Source organism: Drosophila melanogaster, chromosome 3L, assembly GCF_000001215.4.
Source record: "Drosophila melanogaster chromosome 3L".
In the NCBI taxonomy this organism is placed as follows: Eukaryota; Metazoa; Arthropoda; class Insecta; order Diptera; family Drosophilidae; genus Drosophila; species Drosophila melanogaster.
Genome location: NT_037436.4, coordinates 2,100,513 through 2,115,331, shown reverse-complemented (window position 1 = coordinate 2,115,331; position 14,819 = coordinate 2,100,513). Strand labels below are relative to the sequence as shown.

The following is a 14,819-nucleotide window of genomic DNA, read 5'->3' as shown; positions in this document are numbered from 1 at the left end:
TGAAAATTTTCTCTGGTTACGAAACCACTTTGAGAAAAATGCCGAAAGAATTTTTCAGTGCGCTAAATATCTAAAAATATCGCCCGATCGGGTGCTTCGTTTCGGATTCCGATTCCGATTCCGATTCGGATCGTATCGTATCGGATCGGTGCTTCGGTGGCTCCACTTCGTGGGTCCGCACCCAATTCAACGAATGGACTGTGAAATCGTGTGCAAACAGATATCAAGCAATCTATATATATATAGTCGAACCTGCACAAATCAAAAGATCACGTATACGCGGCTGTGCCATGTGTGCGATATGCATTATCCTGGCTGATCCCGGCAAGGATTATACGCTGGAGCAGCCAAGATAGTGTCTGAAAAATTGTGAACATTCTTAAACGGAGATCACTGGGCCAATGCAAGGTTTTCCTATAGGAGAAACCAGAAAAATGTTTATTAATAGCCCCGTGAAAAATAAGAAGCTACCACCGACTGTGTTTCTTTGTGTGTATGAGAACAAGTGTGTGTGTGTGTGTGAGTGCGTATCTGTGTGTCGCAGTGTATTCTCGGGGCTAAAAATAGTTGGAAATGCCTCACAGGCGAAAGAATATGAAAATGAATATGAAGAAGGATGGCTGATATGAACGTCATGCGAAGATCTCCGATCTCGCCTGATTTATATCTACTCGTATATCGAGAAGGAAATTTCAAAGCCATTAAACAAAATGTGTGACAGCCAAACATTAAAGAAATTCAAAGATGCAAGGCAATAAAATGAATATAAATGTTGGCCGAAATCGCAGTGATAAATAACAAGTGCCGTGAATTTTCGTTGCCTAATTAAAGTGAAAGTTCCTACCAATTATTATTTCTATTTCAGCAATTTAAAGAAGCGACCAAAGAGATATAAATATATATAGAAGTATATCAAGTGAAGAAGCAAATCAAAGAAAGAGTGATCGCGAGGTGTTCAATTCTACAGTGCAGTTCATTCTGCAACGATTTGGTTGTCATTTTAAATGATATATAGTGATATATAACGAAGCAAAATGCAACGACAAAATCCGAACCCGTACCAGCAGCAAAACCAGCAGCACCAGCAGGTGCAGCAGTTCTCCAGCCAGGAGTACTCGCACTCCAGCCAGGAGCAGCACCAGGAGCAAAGGATTAGCCGCACCGAGCAGCACGTCCAGCGCAGCCAGGTCACCACCCAGCGGCAAGGTCAGTCCTCGTCCCATGTGTCCTTGGATGTCCCCCGTTGAGGGAGACGGCCGATCTCAGGGAAGTTTGCGAGGCTCGGTGGGATTCACACCGTGGATTTAGAATCCCCACTGTCCCCAAGCAATTTCCGCTGAATGGCCGAAGGATCCAGGACAAAGCATTTAATCATCAAGCTCGTTCCTTTACTGCTTTGGCCTTGATATCATTCATTTCTTGCAGGGCGAATCTAAAAGTTCTTTCAAAAAACATAAGCACATACCTAATCCTTTGGGTTTTATGTTATGGTCTTTTAATGGGTATAACTTGATTTAAAGTGGATTTTTGTCTAAAAGTTTTGCTAATAGATTTATGGTTAAGGTCGTGTAGTTTTTTTTTTCAATAAGTCGCTATGGACCAATTGCTAGTATTCCTAGTCCAGTAGTCTAGTCCAGTATTCCGTCAATTTTATCTTAGTAAGAATATATTCCATAGGATTTTACTTTCTGTTTAACCGAAGCTCCGTATTGGAAAACTTAAAAGATTGATTTTATTGAATCAGTCGAAAGTTTCTTGGGAAAAAATCAAAAGACTGTTTTATGTTGCACCTGCGTCAGAGATTGTTAAATTGTTATAAGCTATTGAGGTTATTGTTGCAGATATTATGAACTAACTTTATTTACTTATGCTTTTAGAACTGTTGGAATATACTATTCAACCTACAAAAATAACGTTAAACAACACTACTTTATATTTGATATGAATGGCCACACCTTTTATGCCATAAAACATATTGTAAGAGAATACCACTCTTTTTATTCCTTCTTTCCTTCTTGTACGTTTTTTGCTGTGAGTAGGTCGTGGTGCTGGTGTTGCAGTTGAAATAACTTAAAATATAAATCATAAAACTCAAACATAAACTTGACTATTTATTTATTTATTAAGAAAGGAAATATAAATTATAAATTACAACAGGTTATGGGCCCAGTCCATGCCTAATAAACAATTAAATTGTGAATTAAAGATTGTGAAAATAAATTGTGAAATAGCATTTTTTCACATTCTTGTGAAATAGCCTTTTTTTTCACATTCTTGTGAAATTATTTCCTTCTCAGAATTTGAGTGAAAAATGGACAAGGCTAAACGTAATATTAAGCCGTTTGATGGCGAGAAGTACGCGATTTGGAAATTTAGAATTAGGGCTCTTTTAGCCGAGCAAGATGTGCTTAAAGTAGTTGATGGTTTAATGCCTAACGAGGTAGATGACTCCTGGAAAAAGGCAGAGCGTTGTGCAAAAAGTACAATAATAGAGTACCTAAGCGACTCGTTTTTAAATTTCGCAACAAGCGACATTACGGCGCGTCAGATTCTTGAGAATTTGGACGCCGTTTATGAACGAAAAAGTTTGGCGTCGCAACTGGCGCTGCGAAAACGTTTGCTTTCTCTGAAGCTATCGAGTGAGATGTCACTATTAAGCCATTTTCATATTTTTGACGAACTTATAAGTGAATTGTTGGCAGCTGGTGCAAAAATAGAAGAGATGGATAAAATTTCTCATCTACTGATCACATTGCCTTCGTGTTACGATGGAATTATTACAGCGATAGAGACATTATCTGAAGAAAATTTGACATTGGCGTTTGTGAAAAATAGATTGCTGGATCAAGAAATTAAAATTAAAAATGACCACAACGATACAAGCAAGAAAGTTATGAACGCGATCGTGCACAACAATAATAACACTTATAAAAATAATTTGTTTAAAAATCGGGTAACTAAACCAAAGAAAATATTCAAGGGAAATTCAAAGTATAAAGTCAAGTGTCACCACTGTGGCAGAGAAGGCCACATTAAAAAAGATTGTTTCCATTATAAAAGAATATTAAATAATAAAAATAAAGAAAATGAAAAACAAGTTCAAACTGCAACATCACACGGCATTGCGTTTATGGTAAAAGAAGTGAATAATACTTCAGTGATGGACAACTGCGGGTTTGTCCTTGATTCTGGTGCTAGTGACCATCTTATAAATGATGAGTCGCTGTATACCGACAGTGTGGAGGTTGTGCCTCCACTTAAGATTGCAGTGGCCAAGCAAGGCGAATTTATTTATGCCACTAAGCGTGGTATTGTCCGACTACGGAATGACCATGAGATTACACTGGAGGATGTACTCTTTTGTAAGGAAGCTGCTGGTAATTTGATGTCCGTAAAGCGTCTCCAAGAGGCAGGAATGTCGATCGAATTTGACAAAAGCGGTGTAACCATTTCGAAAAATGGGTTAATGGTTGTCAAAAATTCAGGTATGTTAAACAATGTACCTGTGATCAATTTTCAAGCATATTCTATAAATGCTAAGCATAAAAATAATTTTCGTTTATGGCATGAGAGGTTTGGCCATATAAGCGATGGCAAATTATTAGAAATAAAACGAAAGAATATGTTTAGTGATCAAAGTCTTCTAAACAACTTAGAGTTATCATGTGAAATTTGTGAACCCTGTTTAAATGGTAAACAGGCAAGACTTCCTTTTAAACAATTGAAAGATAAGACCCATATTAAAAGACCACTTTTTGTAGTACACTCAGATGTCTGTGGGCCTATTACTCCAGTTACTTTAGATGATAAAAATTATTTTGTGATCTTTGTTGATCAGTTTACACATTATTGTGTAACTTATTTAATTAAATATAAATCTGATGTGTTTAGCATGTTTCAAGATTTTGTAGCCAAGAGTGAAGCTCATTTTAATTTAAAGGTTGTGTACTTATACATTGACAATGGTAGAGAATACTTGTCAAATGAGATGAGACAATTTTGTGTTAAGAAAGGAATTTCTTATCACTTAACAGTGCCACATACACCTCAGTTAAATGGTGTTTCTGAGAGAATGATAAGAACCATTACGGAAAAAGCTCGAACCATGGTTAGTGGTGCAAAGCTAGATAAAAGCTTTTGGGGCGAAGCAGTATTAACTGCTACTTATTTAATCAACAGAATTCCTAGTAGAGCACTTGTTGATAGTTCAAAGACCCCATATGAGATGTGGCACAATAAGAAGCCATACTTAAAACATTTGAGAGTGTTTGGTGCAACTGTTTATGTGCATATTAAAAACAAACAAGGAAAGTTTGATGATAAATCATTTAAAAGTATTTTTGTGGGCTATGAACCCAATGGTTTTAAGTTGTGGGATGCTGTAAATGAAAAATTTATTGTCGCAAGAGATGTTGTTGTCGATGAAACCAATATGGTTAATTCTAGAGCTGTTAAATTTGAAACAGTGTTCCTGAAAGATAGTAAGGAAAGTGAAAATAAAAATTTTCCGAATGACAGTAGGAAAATAATACAAACAGAGTTCCCGAATGAGAGTAAGGAATGCGACAACATACAATTCCTGAAAGATAGTAAGGAAAGTGAAAATAAAAATTTTCCGAATGACAGTAGGAAAATAATACAAACAGAATTCCCGAATGAGAGTAAGGAATGCGACAACATACAATTCCTGAAAGATAGTAAGGAAAGTAATAAATATTTTCTGAATGAGAGTAAGAAAAGAAAGCGAGATGATCACCTGAATGAAAGTAAGGGATCAGGCAACCCGAATGAGAGTAGGGAAAGTGAAACAGCAGAGCACTTAAAAGAAATTGGAATTGATAATCCAACTAAAAATGATGGCATAGAAATTATTAATAGAAGAAGTGAGAGATTAAAGACTAAGCCTCAGATATCCTATAATGAAGAGGATAATAGTCTAAATAAAGTTGTTCTAAATGCTCACACTATATTTAACGATGTCCCAAATTCATTTGATGAAATTCAATATAGGGATGATAAATCTTCTTGGGAAGAAGCCATCAATACAGAGTTAAATGCTCATAAAATTAATAATACTTGGACAATTACAAAAAGGCCTGAAAACAAAAATATTGTAGATAGCAGATGGGTATTTTCTGTTAAATATAATGAACTTGGAAATCCAATTAGATACAAAGCTAGATTGGTTGCACGAGGATTCACTCAAAAATACCAAATAGACTATGAAGAGACATTTGCTCCTGTAGCTAGAATTTCAAGTTTCCGATTTATATTGTCATTAGTAATACAGTATAACTTGAAAGTCCATCAAATGGATGTAAAAACAGCTTTCTTAAATGGCACGTTAAAAGAGGAAATTTATATGAGACTTCCTCAAGGTATATCGTGTAATAGTGACAATGTGTGTAAATTGAATAAGGCAATTTACGGACTCAAGCAAGCGGCTAGATGCTGGTTTGAAGTATTTGAGCAAGCATTGAAAGAGTGTGAGTTTGTAAACTCTTCAGTTGATCGCTGTATATATATTTTAGACAAAGGTAACATCAATGAAAACATATATGTATTATTATATGTAGATGATGTGGTTATAGCTACAGGAGATATGACAAGAATGAATAACTTCAAAAGGTATTTAATGGAAAAGTTTAGGATGACTGACCTAAATGAAATAAAACATTTTATTGGAATTAGGATAGAGATGCAGGAAGATAAAATCTATTTAAGCCAATCTGCATATGTTAAAAAAATTTTAAGTAAATTTAACATGGAAAATTGTAATGCAGTTAGTACTCCTTTACCTAGTAAAATAAATTATGAATTACTTAATTCAGATGAAGACTGCAATACCCCATGCCGTAGCCTCATAGGATGTTTAATGTACATAATGCTTTGTACACGCCCAGATTTAACTACTGCAGTAAATATCTTGAGCAGATATAGTAGCAAAAATAACTCCGAATTATGGCAGAACTTAAAAAGAGTTCTTAGATATTTGAAGGGCACTATCGATATGAAATTGATTTTTAAAAAGAACTTGGCATTTGAAAATAAAATTATTGGTTATGTGGATTCTGATTGGGCTGGTAGTGAAATTGATAGAAAAAGTACAACAGGGTATTTATTCAAAATGTTTGATTTTAATCTCATTTGTTGGAATACAAAGAGACAGAACTCAGTAGCAGCCTCATCAACTGAAGCTGAGTATATGGCCCTATTTGAAGCCGTGAGAGAAGCTCTATGGCTTAAATTTTTATTAACTAGTATTAACATTAAACTAGAAAACCCCATTAAAATTTACGAAGACAATCAAGGCTGTATTAGCATAGCAAACAATCCCTCATGTCATAAACGAGCTAAACATATTGATATTAAATATCATTTTGCCAGAGAGCAAGTTCAGAATAATGTGATTTGTCTTGAGTATATTCCTACAGAGAATCAACTGGCTGACATATTTACAAAACCGTTGCCTGCTGCGAGATTTGTGGAGTTACGAGACAAATTGGGTTTGCTGCAAGACGACCAATCGAATGCTGAATGAAATTTTTTATATATATTTTTCAAATTTAAATTCCTGTAAACATATTTTGTTACAATGATCTGATCGGGTTTTTCTGGGTTTTCCCCGTATCCTCGCAGCAAATGCTGGATCAGTTAACACTTCCCAGAATGCACACCACCCACATTTGATAGTTACTAATGAATATTATTGTTATGTTTTTAATTATAGACGTTATTTTTGAGGGGGCGTGTTGGAATATACTATTCAACCTACAAAAATAACGTTAAACAACACTACTTTATATTTGATATGAATGGCCACACCTTTTATGCCATAAAACATATTGTAAGAGAATACCACTCTTTTTATTCCTTCTTTCCTTCTTGTACGTTTTTTGCTGTGAGTAGGTCGTGGTGCTGGTGTTGCAGTTGAAATAACTTAAAATATAAATCATAAAACTCAAACATAAACTTGACTATTTATTTATTTATTAAGAAAGGAAATATAAATTATAAATTACAACAAGAACTTTCTTTATTTTCTTCCCCGAACAAGCCCTATAATTGATTAATCGCGTATCATATTTGTTTAGATATGATCCAAACGGAAGAATTTAAGAAAGATGTAAAACTTTATCCATCTTTCACTAAGCCTAATATAAATCTAGGCCAAAAATGGTTTACACAGTTCTGAAGTAAACAGGAAACTATTAATTGAAAATAACTATTTAAAAGATTCTAGCAATTGAAATACATTTGTTCATTTCAATTGGCTTATAATTCAGATAAATCTGGTTTATGTTTATCTACCAAGTTCCAAGTCTATTGAAAATTTTGAAAACAACAATATTTTATTAATATCTTCCTGATAAAATCTTACATTCCGAATGTCCGACATTTTTTCCAAAAATATAATTCATGTGTCAACTTATATTTCATCATTTAAATCTTAATTGACGGATACAGGGAAAATGTGGTGTATTTATAAGTTTATCTATTCATCTCCCACGATTGCACTGACATACATATGTCGATGCTATATATAAATCGTATAAGAGTTTGTATACCTCGTCATTTGTTTACTGTTTTCGTCGAGTGAATTTATTCAGTTCAATTTAAAACCAAGTGTCAAAATACAACATTTCAAAAAACGACGCTTTACAACACTGTGCGTGAGAAAAGAAAAGCGAAAATAGCGAACAGGCTGCTTAAAATTTTCTCTTCTCAAATTCTATGCTTTAAAACTAAAGATGAGAAAAATGTTCTCTTTTTGTAGAAGAGAATGAAGAGAATCTCTTATACTCAAGAACACGAAGATGAATTCCCGAAGTGAAAAGCCGAAGCTGATATTGTTATTATTTGCTTCCGATCAGCTGTTTTAAAAGTCATGAACCTATATATATGTACTTTACATTCATGACACACTTAGAGATCCGCAAGTGATAAACAAATGCATATATATATATATATATTATAAATATACAGGTACTGATGCGAATATAGATATATAATTAGAGTTGTTTACTTCTGGGCGACTACAACTATAAATAGTTACGTACGTGTGCAAACTAAATATACGCAACAAAATAAATAAACGTTTTGGTTAAAGAATAAATCATAAAGATAGTGCAAGTTTGACATACTTTTGGACTATGAGTTAGATTTCAGATTGGCTTGGATATGAACTATTAAATTAAAAATAAAATCATTGAACAATTGAAATATGACTGTGCAACACATATTTTTTATTAGCTTAGAGAAATTTGCCACTTGAACTTTATATTTCGCTTGTGTTTCAAGTTATTCATAAATAAAAAGCATTTAATACTTTTTTTTATATATTTTTATATCTTATTACAAAACTTATTATTTACAAAATACGATATGAAAATTAAGCTGACAATAACGAATGGGTTAGGTTCTTTACTCGCCGACTTTTCTTTTAAATTTAATACATTTGAAGGTAAATTAAAACCGTAAGAAAATTTTAATGTCCTTTAAATTTGTTTTTTTTTTTTTCGCCACTTCCGCTACCATCCATATCCACCCTACACATACAACCTATCGATCCTAATGAGAGTGCTTTGATCTTACAGTGCAACAACATCATGGTGGCAGCATCGGAGGCGCCTACGTGCCCCCTTCGCTGACACACGTGTACGCCCAGGGCGACATCTCGCCGCCCGTCTTCGAGCAGATCTTCAAGAACGCTCGCTTCGCCCAGGGCGGCAATGCCCTGTTCGAGGGACGCCTGCGTGGCAACCCGAAGCCATTCGTGACCTGGACCCGAAAAGGCGCACCCCTTCTCGAGTCGCAGAAGTTCCGGATGAGCTACAACGAGGCCACCGGCGATGTGTCCCTGCTGATCAATCAGATCGGACCCGGCGACGAGGGCGAGTACACGTGCACTGCCCGCAATCAGTATGGCGAGGCCATCTGTAGCGTCTACATCCAGCCGGAGGGAGCACCGATGCCCGCCCTGCAGCCCATCCAGAATTTGGAGAAGAACATCTACTCGAACGGATACTCGTACACCTCCATTGAGGAGGAGTTCCGTGTGGACACGTTCGAGTACAGGCTGTTACGCGAGGTTTCCTTCCGTGAGGCCATCACCCGTCGATCTGGCTACGAGCAGGACTCCCAGCTCTCCCAGGAGCTGGACCGCAATCAGGGTCCTGCGCAGGCGCCGCAGATCTCGCAGAAACCGCGTAGCTCCAAGCTAATCGAGGGATCTGATGCCGTGTTCACCGCACGCGTCGGCTCCAACCCCAAGCCCCGGCTCACCTGGTTCCATAATGGCCAGCGATTGGTGGCCTCGCAGAAGTACGAGATCTCCTATTCGAGTGGAGTGGCTACGCTTCGCGTGAAGAACGCCACGGCTCGCGATGGCGGTCATTACACCCTGCTTGCCGAGAATTTGCAGGGCTGCGTGGTTTCATCCGCCGTGTTGGCCGTGGAACCCGCTGCGGAAACCGCCTACGAACCGAAGCCCGTGGACGTAATGGCCGAGCAATTGGAGGCCGGCAAAGCATTGCCGCCAGCCTTTGTGAAGGCTTTCGGAGATCGCGAGATTACCGAGGGTCGTATGACCAGGTTTGATTGCCGCGTTACTGGCAATCCTTATCCCGAGGTCTTTTGGCTTATCAACGGCCGGCAAGTGCGCGACGATGCCTCGCACAAGATTCTAGTCAACGAATCGGGCAGCCATTCGCTGATGATCACCAATGTGACCCGATTGGATGCCGGAGCTGTCCAATGTCTGGCTCGCAACAAGGCCGGTGAAGTGGCCATCGAGGCACAGTTGAACGTGTTGGAAAAGGAACAAGTTGTCGCACCACAATTTGTTCAACGTTTTAGCACCATGACTGTGCGCGAAGGCGAACCGATCACCATGAGTGCCAATGCCATTGGAACTCCGCAGCCACGTATCACCTGGCAGAAGGACGGCGTCCAGATCTCGTCCACCGCCGAGCGCTTTGTGGGCATCGACGGAGGAGCCACCTGCCTGGAAATTCCACGCGTCACTGCCAACGACGCTGGATGGTACCAGTGCACCGCCCAGAACATCGCTGGATCCACAGCCAATAGGGCCAGGCTGTATGTCGAGGTTCCCAGAGAACAACCAAATTACGAGCAGCGTCGTCTCAATCTCCCGAGACCAACGAAAGTCATAGAGCCAGAGTACGTTTTACTAACCCATTGTTACAAATTACAAATTATCTAAAAATTTATCTTTTCCATATTAGACCCATTCCTGGCCCTGAAATCATCTACCTTCGCCATGTGGAGCGCGCCAAGCCCCATCTGCGCCCTGGTGAGGAGGATCGCGTCTATCCACCGCCTCAGTTCATCATCCCGCTGCAGAATGTGCAGCAGACCGAAGGTGGCCGTGTTCACATGGAGGCCCGCATCGAACCAGTTGGCGATCCGACCATGGTCGTCGAATGGTACCTCAATGGACGTCCGCTGGCAGCCAGTAAGTTTTCTCATTCACGGAAATTAAGAATATTATCTAAATTATTCCATTTTGATCGCTAGGTGCCCGCGCCACATCCGTTTTCAAGTTCGGCTTTATCGCTCTGGATCTTCTGAGCATTATGGGTCACGACTCCGGCGAGTATATGTGCCGCGTGACCAACGCCAGCGGAGTGGCTGAATCTCGCGCTATTCTGTCCGTTGTGCAGCGCCCCTCCATTGAACAATCTTCGCAGAACCCCAACAGTCTGCAGTACATCAACCAGTTGGAGGACTACTCGCGCTACCAGCGCACAGAGAGCATCGATGAGCAGCTCAACCAGGCGCCTCAATTCATCCGCCCACTCCGCGATCTCGGCGAATTCGAGGAGGGCAAGAACGTGCACTTTGAGGCTCAGGTTACACCTGTGAATGATCCCTCCATGAGAGTGGAATGGTACAAGGACGGACTACCCATCACGGCTAGCTCCCGCATCACTGCCATCTTCAACTTCGGCTATGTCTCCCTGAACATCTTGCACCTGAGAGCCGAGGATGCTGGCACCTACACCGTGCGGGCAGTGAACCGCATTGGAGAAGCCATCAGTCAGTCCTCTATTCGTGTCCACTCACGTTCCCAAGTAACTGCTGATCTGGGTATACCCGAGCAGCAGCGATACATCGAAAAGGTGGAGGAACTGGAGGATTACCGAAAGTCCCAGCAGCGTCGTCATGTCCAAGAGGCTGCCGAGGCTATTGCCCCGCCCCAATTCAAGACACCGATCCAAAACCAGTTGGATCTGCGCGAGCACGCGCATGCGCACTTCGAGGCAAGACTTGAACCCGTTGGAGATTCAACCATGCGCGTCGAGTGGCTGAAGGATGGACAGCCTCTGGAAGCCAGTTCCAGGATCACCACCTACCATAACTTTGGCTACGTGGCACTGACCATCAAGCAGCTGACCATCTATGACGCCGGCACCTACACCTGCCGCGCCTACAATGCGATGGGTCAGGATACCACCGTGGCTCAGCTTACGGTTATCTCCAAGAACGAAATCGTTTCGGAGTCGCAACACCCAGGTGGTCTGCAGAAGATCCAGCATCTCGAGGACTCGTCGCGCTACGGACGTCGCGAGGAGGAGGAGACCTACATCACCCAGGCTCCCCGTTTCCTCGGCCCCCTCAAGGGAACAACCAAAATCCTCGAAGGCCAGCGCGCTCACTTTGAGGCCCGTGTTGAGCCCCAGAGCGATTTGGGTCTGGTGATTGAGTGGTACCACAACGGTCGCTCCATCACAGCCGCTAATCGCATCCAGACATACTACGATTTCGGTTATGTCGCCCTGGACATTTCCCAGGTGCGCGCTGAAGATGCTGGCGTCTACCTCGTGGTGGCTAGGAACAAGCTAGGTGAAGCTCAGCAGCAAGCAACGATGATAGTGGAAAGTAAGTTCAAAACCCAGTACTAATCCTTCTGAGAACCAATGTCAATTGACTTTTATCTTGATAGCTCGTTCCAGTATCGACACATCTAGCATGCACCGCGGTCTGTACGAGAAGACTCAAAACTTGGAAAACAAGCCGTTCGTGGAGCCTCAGTATGACATCGAAGAGATCTCGAAGTCCAAGCCAGTGTTTGTGACACCACTGAGTGATCCAAAGCCTATCCACGATGGCAAGAACATCCATCTGGAGTGCCGCCTTGAACCGATGGGCGATCCCACCATGCGCGTCGAGTGGTTCCACAACGGTCGCCCCGTTACTGTGGGTTCCCGATTCCGCACTTACTACGACTTTGGTTTCGTAGCTTTGGATATTATCAAGGCCACGGCCGCCGATTCTGGCGAATACACTGTGAGGGCCACCAACCATTTGGGTACTGCCCACACTTCAGCCTGCGTGCGTGTAATCGACCACACGGACGTTGTGACTGAGACTCAGAACGAACAATCGCTGGAGCAGATTCAATTGCTCGAGGACTCTAGGCGCCGCCATCACCAGGAGGAGGATATTACCATCATGCAAGCGCCCCAGTTTACCAGGGGCCTGCACAACATTGAAACTATTGAGGGTACCAACGTGCACTTGGAGTGCCGCCTTCAGCCCGTGGGAGATCCTAGTATGCGCATCGAGTGGTTCGTAAATGGAAAGCCTGTTAAGACAGGACATCGATTCCGTCCAGCGTACGAATTCGATTATGTGGCTTTGGACCTGCTTGGCTGCTACGCCATCGATTCGGGCGTCTACACCTGCCAGGCCAGGAACCAATTGGGTGAAGCCGTAACCTCCTGTTCCGTGCGAATTATCGCTAAGAATGATTTGATTTTGGAGACCCAAAACGAGTCGGGTCTTCAGAAAATCCAATACTTGGAGGACTCGACACGCCATCGCCGCAGCGAGTTCGTCGACGAGGTTGTTAACATTCGTCCACGATTCCTTACCCATCCCAAAAGCTTGACCAACACCCGAGAGGGTGGTCACGCTCACTTCGAGTGCAAGATCGAGCCGGTGACTGACCCGAACCTCAAAGTGGAGTGGTTTAAGAACGGACGTCCCATCACTGTGGGTCACCGCTTCCGTCCCATTCATGACTTCGGTTATGTGGCCTTGGATATTGTCCATTTGATTGCGGAGGACTCGGGTGTCTACACTTGCAGGGCCGTTAACCTGATTGGCTCTGACGAAACCCAAGTGGAACTGCAGTGCCGCAGTGGTGAGCAGATTGTTACTGTCACCCAGAACGAGGCCGGTCTTGAGCAGATCCATTACCTGGAGGATCGTTCGCGCTATACCCGACGTGAGGAAATCGATGAAAGTACCAAGCAGGCTCCGGTGTTCACTACATCACTGAAAAATGTTGAGATCAAGGAGAACCAGAGGGCCCACTTTGAATGCCGTCTGATTCCTGTTTCTGATCCCTCAATGCGTGTGGAATGGTACCATAACAATCTTCCACTTAAGTCTGGTTCTCGTTTCACTGAGACCAATAACTTCGGCTTTGTGGCCTTGGATATTATGTCCACTCTGCCCGAAGATGCCGGAACTTATACATGCCGCGCCTATAACGCTGTGGGTGAGGCCATTACCTCTGCTGTAGCTGTTGTGCACACAAAGAAGTCCATCTACCTGGAGTCCCAGCATGAAACAGCTCTGCCACGTCTGCAGCATTTGGAGGATGGCTCCAAGCGTCAGCGCATCAGCGTTCAGGACGAATTCGTGTCCCAGGCACCTGTCTTCACCATGCCGGTAAGGGATGTGCGTGTGGCTGAAAACCAAGCTGTGCACTTTGAGGCTCGCTTGATTCCAGTGGGAGATCCGAAATTAACGGTTGAGTGGTTGCGAAACGGGCAACCTATTGAAGCCTCCAACCGCACTACCACCATGCATGATTTTGGTTATGTGGCTCTCAACATGAAGTATGTGAATCCCGAAGACTCTGGAACCTACACCTGTCGGGCCGTCAACGAGCTGGGTCAAGCGGTTACCTCTGCCTCGCTCATTGTGCAATCTAAGACCTCCATTCAACTGGAGACCCAGCACGAAGCCGCCATGCACAAGATCCATCAGTTGGAGGATCACAGCAGGTACCAGCGCAGGGAGGAGGAGGAGTACACGGTGACCACCGCCCCGGTATTTGTTACCAAGCTTATTGGACCCAGCAACCTAGTTGAGGGTCAAAGTGCCCACTACGAGTGCCGCATTGAACCCTACCCAGATCCCAACCTCAAGGTGGAGTGGTTCCATAATGGTAAGCCACTTAGCACTGGTCATCGCTTCCGCACCACGTACGACTTTGGATTTGCGGCTTTAGACATCCTCACTGTCTATGCTGAGGACAGCGGCGAGTACACTTGCCGAGTCACCAACAACCTCGGTGAAGCCATCAACTCGATTGTGCTCAACGTCACCTCACGCTCTTCCATCATTCACGAGACTCAGCACGAGGAGGCTCTGACTAAGATCCAGCATCTGGAAGATACTTCGCGATTCCAGAGGAAAACGGACGAGGAACAGTTCCATGCCGAGCGTCCTCAGTTCGGCCGCCCTCTGCGTAATGCCAAGGTCAACGAGGGAGCTCCCGTCCACCTGGAGGCCACATTAATTCCTGTGAATGATCCTACCATGAAGGTGGAGTGGTACTGCAACGGTAGGCCCATACAGACTGGTCACCGCTTCAAGACCACCTACGATTTTGGCTTCGTGGCATTAGATATTTTGTATGCCCATGCCGAAGACACCGGCACCTACATGTGCAAGGCCAAGAACGCTATTGGAGAAGCTGTCACGACTTGTGCTGTAAACGTAACAGGTAATGCAAAAAAAAAAAAAAAATAAAAATAACCTGTTCGTAATTCACTAAC

The 14,819-nt window shown here is 42.5% G+C and overlaps 1 protein-coding gene across 13 annotated transcripts in view, besides 1 other annotated feature; it reads left to right on the top strand.

Moving 5' to 3' along the window:
* The window catches only part of sls (sallimus), a 75,931-nt gene that overhangs the window by 280 nt on the left and 60,832 nt on the right, over positions 1–14,819 (top strand). For 12 of the 13 annotated variants that reach the window (NM_001274385.1, NM_001274382.1, NM_001274383.1 and 9 more), the window contains exons 2-6: positions 866–1,206; positions 8,598–10,182; positions 10,248–10,477; positions 10,540–11,904; positions 11,969–14,767. In NM_001274385.1, the coding sequence (NP_001261314.1) occupies positions 1,035–1,206; positions 8,598–10,182; positions 10,248–10,477; positions 10,540–11,904; positions 11,969–14,767 (6,151 nt within the window). In that variant the 5' untranslated portion in view covers positions 866–1,034. Of the gene's footprint in view, positions 1–865; positions 1,207–8,419; positions 8,465–8,597; positions 10,183–10,247; positions 10,478–10,539; positions 11,905–11,968; positions 14,768–14,819 lie in introns of all 13 variants that reach the window. The other variant, NM_001259622.1, reaches the window with a different exon arrangement.
* Positions 1,881–7,026: a mobile genetic element.